We start from the raw sequence: 9,669 nt of genomic DNA on the forward strand, positions 1-9,669 counted from the left end.
AGCAGTGTTGCCAGGTGTACGATAATTATCGTATTTGTACGATAATTTTGCCCTCTGTACGATGTACGATCAATAATCCCAAAAAAGACCAGAAATACGATAATTTCACCATTCCGTGAATGTGTGGTTGTAATCAGCCTGTCGCAACTGTCTGTCGGAGTTTTTTTGTGAATCTGAAGGCATCTGTTTCACGATTGGCTGGAAATTCCAGCCAATCGTGCTTTTCTAAATGTGAGCTACGAGTGACGTGTATGCGTTTGCCTCAGAACAACGGCTATGATTGGCTGAATAGTCCGCTGCGCCCGCCCCATGAGTGAGAAAAAAAAAAAAATAAAAATTAAGAAGAAGCACTGAAAATGAGTGAACATGTTAGACGCTATTCAACACTAGAGTGACTACAGCGCATCAATAGACTTGTTATTTTGGTTATGACGGGTGTACGATAATTTCCCTCAAAATACGATAATTTTATGTCTCTGGTACGATAATCCTACATTTCTCACCTGGCAACACTGGGCTCCAGTCTAAATTGAAAATGAATGTTTACAGACTATGTCACCAACAGAATGTTGTGATTTTGATTTCATACAGGTGCACGGACAGGGAAGAGGAAGAGAGGGAGGGGGGTTGATGCGGCCAAGGATGGAAGGGAGCAAATTATTGAAGACCTCCTCATTCAAAGCCTGCAGAGGCCACCTGCTCCCCTGCCACCACCACCACCTGCACCACCTGCGTGGATAGAAGAGGAGCGATTTCTGTCAAGCCTGGCTCCTTCCCTCCATAGGCTGCCACCTCAGCAAAGGGAGTACATAAAATTTCAAATACACAAATTAATATACAAGAACACAATCGTCACACTCAATATGGATGTACTAGAGTAGCTGGGGTGGCCGCCTCTGCTGGGAACGAGCCAGGCTGGTGATTTGTTTTTAATCTTTAAGCCTGGTTTTTGTTGTTCCGTTTGTTGTTGTTCTGTCTCTTTGTTTTTTGTTATTTTTATGTATATAAATATATATTTGCTTAATAATTATATATAAATATACATATTATTATCTATTTTTTGAGAGAGATTTATATTGTTATTTTTTACCCTCAGTAAAAAGAGAAAAAAGAGACTTCGATTTCTCATGTCATTCTTTCACACATTCTTTCAAGTACAATAAGATTGTAGACTGGCCAGTTTGAAAATGATAATTAAAGTAAAGAAAAAGTTTAATGGTGTAATATCAGAGGGGTCAGTATTGTATGAATTGATGTTACATGCACAGTGATTGGTAGACATGAATTGTAGTAGTTATATTGCAGGATTATTGCTCAATACTTTTATTTGGGTGGCTCTTAAAAGAGCCGTTTTTGGGGTGCTTGTGCACTAAACATTATGCTGCCATGGGACCACTCCCTCCCTGGAGAAGAAAGCTGAGAAGGTCTCCCGAATCCTGATGGCCTCTCTCGCCGAGTTGTTCGCCCCAACTCTTCCCAGACCTGGCAGTGGCTCCACCTCACTCCCTGTGATGCTTCCTCCAACTCCTGGTGTCTGGGCTGTCATGCGCAGGAAGTTGTGAAGAACACAAGTCGCCTTCACACACTTCTCTGCCACTTCCGGCCGGACCTCGAGGACACGGTGGTACATCCTCCACTGAGCCGCCAGGATGCCGAAGGCATTCTCCACCACCAACCGGGCCCGGGACAGACGGTAATTGTAGATCCTCTTGTCTCTGGGGAGGATGCGCCCAGGGAATGGCCTCATGAGGTTCCTCCGGAGTGGGAACGCTTCATCAGCCACAAAACAATGAGGCTGGGGTCCTCTGTGTTCTGCGGCTGGTAGAGGCTGGTCCGCTGGCAAGTGGAGGGTTCCAGCATTAAGTGCCCGGCCAAAGGCAGAGTTAGCCAGGATACCTCCGTCACTGGTTCTCCCGAAGCCCCCGACATCAATCACCCTGAACCGGTAATTGGCATCCACCACGGCCAAGAGGACGATGGAGAATGTCCCCTTGTAATTAAAAAACTGGGAACCAGAGTTGGGAGGGGCCTTCAACACCACATGCTTCCCATCCAGAGCTCCACAGCAGAGAGGAAAGTTCCACCTCTCTATAAACTGCTCTGCAATGGACCTCCAGGTTTCTGTGGTGGGCACAGCCATGAAGTCCTCGACCAGGCAGTCCCAGATGGCACTGACCACAGCAGGAACAATGGCAGAAACTGTAGAAATTCCCACACGGAAACTGTTGGCAATGCTCCTGTAGGAGTCTCCTGTGGCCAGGAACCTGCAACATAGAATAGATAATGGGTCAGGCTTTCATTTTCTTGAAAACATTAAAAACAGCCCATGGAATATCACTTAAAAATTCTCCAAACATTTAACAACATTTACACTTTATTATTCATTTATTGGAAACTGCAAGCTTTGTTATTAAAAAAAAAAAGTCAATGTATATTATATGTAAAAGATTAGGTATATCTGTGTAATCTCATTCTGAAATAAGAACCATTTTCAAATCTTAATAAGAAAAACTGATAACATTAACAAGTAAAGAGTTAATAAATACTGTATTTGACTGAAAAAAATAAGTGAAAATTAAAAAGGTTTGTTTATGCAGGTTTATAGGTTGATATGCATTTATCACACAACGTAGGCTCCTGTACAGTTGGTAAAATTAGTAGCATACTTTATATTATGTAGCCTATAATATTTTTACATGTTCATTTTGCAGTAGTCTACTGTAATTACTAATTAAACCACAACTCACCTCAGACAGATGGACAGGCGCTCCGCAGCTGAGATGGAGCGCCTGTAGTTGGTGTCCAGGCGGGAGATCCTGGCACCGACCCGAGATAACAGGTCCTCGAACTGGGCTCCGGTCAGCCTGAGGTACCGCTGGAACCGGTCGTCATCCAGACGGAGCTCCTGGAGGAGACGATGAAATTCCCCCAGCTCCGTACGCCTCCGGAGGACTTCATGAACCCAGACACGACGGCGGGTGGTTTTCCGGCGTTTCTGGGACTTGTACAGCAGGTACAGTGCAGCAACGCTGGAGATATCAGCCATGATCGAGGTGGAGAGAGCGGGAGAAAGGGGCGCCCACGGTTCAAAAATGAGCGTCATGCCTGAATGACGCGAATGGCGCGTCTGACGCGAATGGCGCGAATGACGCTAAAAAAGTCCAAAATGATCAAGCGGCGCGATACAAGCGTCTCACGCGATTGTATTCGCGTCTATCGCGTTCGGTGTGAACGCCGCATAGGGAACGCTGGTCATAGTACTGTTTCCATGACGATGACTGATGCGCGTGCGTGCGTGCGTATGCTTGAGCAAATCCGAAATAGACAGAGATTTTTTTTCTCTCATTTTGTCAAATGTATGTTAATTTTCTCGGATTGTTTCGTCATTAATTGTTCAGGACACTCTGACGGGACATCAATCATCTTCTGCCTCGTCATGAAATAACGTTTCTACTTCCTGTCCTCCATAACAACCATGAACACCACACGGAGAAGTACTGATTCAACTTCTCTACTCAAGTGAAAGTACAGGCTCTGAAATGTACCCAATTTAATGTAATACTCTGATAAATATCAGATGTATTTATTTCATTGTTTTCATGGGAATAAGTTACAGATAAAACAGCAGTCGTAATGGTGAGGTTAAAAGTTACATAAATAATAATTTGATATAAATGATTTATGTTTAAAATGGGTGATATTAAAAATATAATTTCTTTAAGAAGAAGTTAAAAAAGTAATTCTTATTACGTTCGTTACGGGCGTGAGTTCATGACCTCGGAGCTACTTACTTCCGGGGAGAAGAAGAAGAAGGAGCAACGTGAAATGGCGTCGAGGCGTTAGTATTGGACTGTTTGGTGTTGGACTGTGGGTTTCGTCAGTGTCGTGGTTTTGTCCGTTTCCTCATCGGACCGTGAACTGTTGTCTGAAAACGCGTTGTGTGGTGGAGTTGGACTTTTCCCTGCCGCGTTTGTGTTTGGAGGACACGAAGCAAGTTCGGCTAAGTTAGCTAGCAGGAGCTAGGCTAACGACACGGTCATTGTCGAGAGGAGACACCGTCTGCGCGGACGGGAGGAGCTTCGCCGGGTCGTCTAGGAGAGTATCGGCGACGAAGGCTGCTTCGCTGCTGCCGAGGGAGACGGAGCTTCGTTGCTGCGAGCTGCTGCGGACGGAGACGGTTGCGACCGCGACGAAGGTGCCATTCATCAGCTGCGGCCGGGTCCCGCTGATTTCACCGACACACGGAGGTACCGTTATCAGAGGTTTCCATCATGAGCTCCAACTAAAGCGCGCCAACGAAACTAAAGTAAGGGTGCAGTCGAACAGTCAAAAAATCATGGGTGCAGTCGAATAGTCAAAAAAATAAGGTCATAACTCCTATTCCTATCTCATATTCCTTGACCTCTGGAGAAAACGTCACGGGGTTAAGGAAAGGCGATAGGAGAACTCAAAAGGACTTAGGAAAAGACGACCGCGGTGCTCACAGAATCCGACCGGACTTTCACTAAGCTACGTCATTAAAACGCGGCCGCTGATGATCGGCACCGGAGATTGACGTGGGTCTGCGATGCTGAAACTACTATCGTCCGAAGATGAACTACAAAAGGCGCACGTTGGCCCGTGTTTTCATTCCGTGATGTTTCGTGTAGGTCGGCGGTCATTTGACACGCGCAATGGGAAATATCGCTGCATTACTGTACAGGTTATTTTCATGATGCTATAGTTAATTTGATTGATTTCATCAGTCAATGTGTTGGTTGATGTTGTGATTGTGTTTTCGTATGTGACTAGAATTATTTAATGGATTCATTAGTATTGCTATTGTTGTCATTAACATTAGATAGCGATTCTACGGAGCTTTCAAAACAACATTAGAAATTCAGACAGGAATAAACAAGATATCTTAAGTGGTATACTTTCCATTATTGTATTTGTAATCCGGGTATAACTGTTTCCATACTGTATAGTGTTCCTTTATGATCTTAACAGCTGGGCGAGACAAGAAAGGAATATCCCAGCATAACCATCTCTGTCTAGCATAGGACATTGGATGATGACATTGGATGATGAGGTAGAGCCTATGTTTAATTTGTGATTGTGTTTTCATCACTGTTCACTGATTCACGTGTTATTAGTGATGTCACAGTCCTCACAGTGTGAAAGGAGTGCATATGATAATCAGTGTGCCTTAATAAATGCCTCTTATCAAGACCCATGCTCCCTGTTTTGTGGTGGAAATAGCTGTAATTAGCAAGGTCGGAATTGAAAAAGTCTAATCAAAAAGGAAGTAAGACAACCAGTTACAAAACTGAAGCACAAAGGTTTCCAAGGGTAGGCGTTAACAAATGTCTGAGATGAATGTAATGCACGAGTGCCCAAAATGAACTATAGGCTACATATTATTCCAAAGCTCTAAACATATTTTTAAACTCTCTCATGCCTCTCTCTCTTTTGAAAGACAGACATATGTGATTGGGTTAATATGCTGACTATGTGGTATTAGCCTATACATATAATAGCATAAGAACCACCATGCAACTCAGTACAAACCTTGAAAAGTCGACCTGATAGTGCTTTGAAGTCATTATGCAGTCAATCCAGGGGTCAGCTGTACTCAATCGTAAGCCCAACCCATACCCTGAGTAGTATACTACTCAGCTTTATACTACTCAGCTGGGTATGGGTTGGGCTTACTATTGAGTAGTACATAAACTGACATGCCTGTCTTCAATTCAATCAAACGAATGGAATTAATTGCATCTTTGAGTGCAAGCCTATAAAAGAGTAGTTTGGGACTATCGGAGTTGTAGAGGAAAATGGATGACGTGGAGATTGCTGCTGCTGCTGTCTGGCACGCCTTACAGCGAAACCAAAGGCGCATTCAGAGGAGGAGGGCACGTCTCAGAAGACTTATGGCTCTATGTTTTGGAATGGTAAGAGGATGCTGATATGGGATTTGAACATAGAACATGGACATTCATAAACGCAACATACTCTAAGCATAACTGCAATTGTTCATGCATGTGTCGCTATACATTATAGGCATTGCTTTGGGGTGCATAGTTAAGTTTCAAATGAAAGAAAAGACAAATTGTACACTAGAAATTTATTTACACAAAATGTTGTGTCTAACAGGAGAGGCAAACGGTATATGCGGCCTCGAACACGCATGTCCCGATGATCCAGATCTTCTTGGATCCCACTGGAGACATGCGGTTTGACTACCGCCTGTCAAGAGCAGCCATGCATTCCCTGATGGCCCTTCTCAGGAGGGAGAAGACCCATGGCTGGGAGCAGTCTCTGGAGGTCCTGTTGGTGGTCTATTGGCTGGCACATGGACTGTCCTACAGTGTCGTGTCACGGGTCTTTGATGTGCCAAAGACCACAGTCTTTGATGTAATCCATCGACAGTGTGACGCAATCCTGGCTCTCCTAGGCCGGATCATCCACTTCCCGGCACAGGCACAGTGTGCTGAGGTTGGACGTGGGTTCCATCAACTCTCCAACAGCGCAGCCTTCAGCCAATGTGTGGGAGCTATTGATGGATGCCACATCTGCATCAAGGCTACCCCTGGTCCACATGCACAGGACTACTGCAACAGGAAGCTGTTCCACTCTGTGCAGCTGCAAGCAGTCTGCGACAGCACTGGCAAATTTCTGGACATATTTGTCGGCTACCCTGGGTCAGTCCATGACACCAGGGTGCTGAGAAATAGTCAGATATTTGTCAGTGGCTGTTACCCGCCACCTGGGTTCTTCATCGTGGGGGACAGGGGATACCCATGTTTGTTGGCACCAATCACCATCATGACAGAGTGGAGGCACGATTCAACAAACATCATGCAAGAGCCCGGACCATCATCCAGAGGGCCTTCGGCATGATGTAGACACGGTGGCGAGGGATATTCTTCAAGGCCCTGGAGGTTGACCATACCTTTGTGCCAAAGGTTATCGGCTTGTGTGCGTTGCTCCATAACATTTGCATGACTGCAGGGGACATCCTGGAGCCGGCTGAGGATGATGATGATCCTCCTCCTCCACCACCACCACTGCTTCAGCAGCAGCCTGGCCATGGTCAGGCATTGAGCATGAGGCAACAAGGGTGGGAGGCTGAATGGATGGCCTTTCCCCAAGCACCTCATGCATGGCATCAAACCATGGCCAAGTTGCTGCTGTTGCCTCACCCTGGTCAGTGCCTGTGCCGGTTGGGGGATTCTTCAACTCCTATTAACACCATAGATGACAAAATGTTATTGAAAAAAAATAAATAAATTTACACAAAAAGGCAGGTGGCGCAGAATACAGTTAGCAATAGTGAAAACCAGTTAGTTGTGAAACATAAGGGGACATGGTAATTGCAGTCACATCTGTTTACCAAAAAAAACATTAGATGCCATACAATTTGATTTACCTTATATTTGGTCTTCAAGTTGTCCCACTTCTTGGAGGCCTGAATGGGAGTGATCTGGCCCTCCTTGCCCATTTCTTTCACCACCTGTCTTTAGGACAGAATTATTTTAATTGCCATGACCATTGCAGACAAAAGAAGCAAATGTTGAGTCACATATAGGCTACTTACTCCCAGCCAGATTTGGCAGCATTTCTCCTGTTGTTGAACAGGGTATGCTATGGCTACATGATGGAAATATTGTTTAAAAGGCTGGGAATAGGCAACAACAGCAATATTCCCCTCTCATATAAACTGAAATTGGTTTTGCAATTATAAACCTATTGAACTGCTCCTGAGATTTGGCTATTGAAACTCAGCTCACCTCTTATGTAGCCTAAAGAGAGCAGACAATTAATATTGTTTACATTCACATTTTGCTGGGTCCGTTTGTTTCATTTCCTTTGGAAAGGAAAGTGTCAAAGTGTGACCATAAATACACGTAAAAGCAGTGAGGAGGATTATGTAACAAACAAAAAGGTTTCAGCCTTCGAGGGAATACGTAAAACATGTTTAAATTCTCCACCTGCAATGAAACTTAACTAGAGGCCCAAGCTGTTTTTTTACATGCATTTTTTATTTCTCTTTGCTATTTGGGCTTATTGGAACCTAATTAGAATAAAAACTAAGTATCATCTTTTCATATGATGTACTTCTAGAGAAGTATGTGGATTGTTGTTCCGAATTTGCATAAAACACAATTAAAACCCCTTAAAGCCTGAATTTATATAGCTATATATAAAAAAATGTTTTATGTGTGTTTTTGCCTTTAAGTAGATGGTAAATAATGTTGAGATTATTAATTTCACTTTTGCACAACGAATAAATAGAAATTTTGGTATGTTGCAAATTTGCGACAACAGGCATAATGGTCAATAATAAGATAACAATAACACAGTAATATAACAGTGAAAAAACAATGTTTTATTTATTCACCCTTTTTTTACTTTATATAACTCTGCAACAGCAGGTATTCAATAATAAGAACACACACGCATAAATACATACAAACACACACGCACGCACGCATGCATTCACGCACATGTGGACACATGCATACATACATACACACACGCACGCACACACACACACATGCATACATACATACAAACACACATGTTCACGTACACATGGACACACATGCATACATACATACACACACACTCATACACACACTCACACATGCACGCACAACAATGTAAACAAACAATGTAACATAACAATGTAAAAAAAACTATTTTTTTTTTTCTTTTTCTCATTCGTGGAATGCACAGAAGCAGTTTTTGTTGTTGTTGAGGCACAGGTGAACATCACATTTTGTACACTTGATGCTAGTGTGGCCCGTGCACTTAGGGAACTTGCAGCGTTGCCACACACTATTCAATAATAAGAACATGCACGCACACACGCATAAATACATACAAACACACACGCATTCACGCACATGTGGACACACATGCATACATACACACACGCACGCACGCACACACACACACGCATACATACATACAAACACACACATGTTCACGCACACATGGACACATGCATACATACATACACACACACTCATACACACACTCACACATGCACGCACAACAATGTAAACAAACAATGTACATAACAATGTAAAAAAAACTATGTTTTTTTTCTTTTTCTCACTCGTGGAATGCACAGAAGCAGTTTTTGTTCTTGTTGAGGCACAGGTGAACATCACATTTTGTACACTTGATGCTAGTGTGGCCCGTGCACTTAGGGAACTTGCAGCGTTGCCGCACACTGTCGATTTGCGGCCAGTGACCCACAGCATCAGCACGGACATCTTGTGTGGGAATAGCCTTAGTTGGTCCCCTGCGTCGCTTCTTCTGGAACTCTCGCTCCACGTCAGACGAAGGCCGCCCCCTCTTTTTGGCTGACAGATCTTTGCCTTGCATGCAGAGGGCCTGTGCAATGGAAAGCTTGAAAGCCAGCAAGTCCTTCTGCTTCTTCCGTGGAACATTCATACTGTCACAATCACGCCGATAGAGCAACCAGCCGTTGACAACCACCATGTCCACGAAGTGAAAGAAGAATCGGTGGTAGTACTTCTTAGACCTGATGTGGATGCGGTAGTAGGCGATTAGGGCATCAAGTGCATCAACACCACCCATGAACTTGTTGTAGAGGGTGATGATGCTAGGACATTCCACAGACACTTTCCTCCTTTGCTTTCTGTCCCACCTCTC

The 9,669-nt window shown here is 43.9% G+C and overlaps 1 protein-coding gene across 1 annotated transcript; it reads right to left on the reverse strand.

The window, feature by feature from the left end:
• Positions 1-1,198: 1,198 nt before the first annotated feature.
• Positions 1,199-3,046, reverse strand: LOC311015177 (uncharacterized protein; the record flags this gene model as incomplete). Its single annotated transcript, XM_084012290.1, has 2 exons — positions 1,199-2,264; positions 2,748-3,046. 2 exons carry the CDS (start codon positions 3,044-3,046, stop codon positions 1,370-1,372), a joined length of 1,194 nt encoding a protein of 397 aa, XP_083868416.1. The 3' UTR covers positions 1,199-1,369.
• Between the last annotated feature and the right edge of the window lie 6,623 nt (positions 3,047-9,669).

This window comes from Eutrigla gurnardus (genome assembly GCF_963514095.1).
Source record: "Eutrigla gurnardus genome assembly, chromosome: 1".
NCBI classification, from domain to species: domain Eukaryota; kingdom Metazoa; phylum Chordata; class Actinopteri; order Perciformes; family Triglidae; genus Eutrigla; species Eutrigla gurnardus.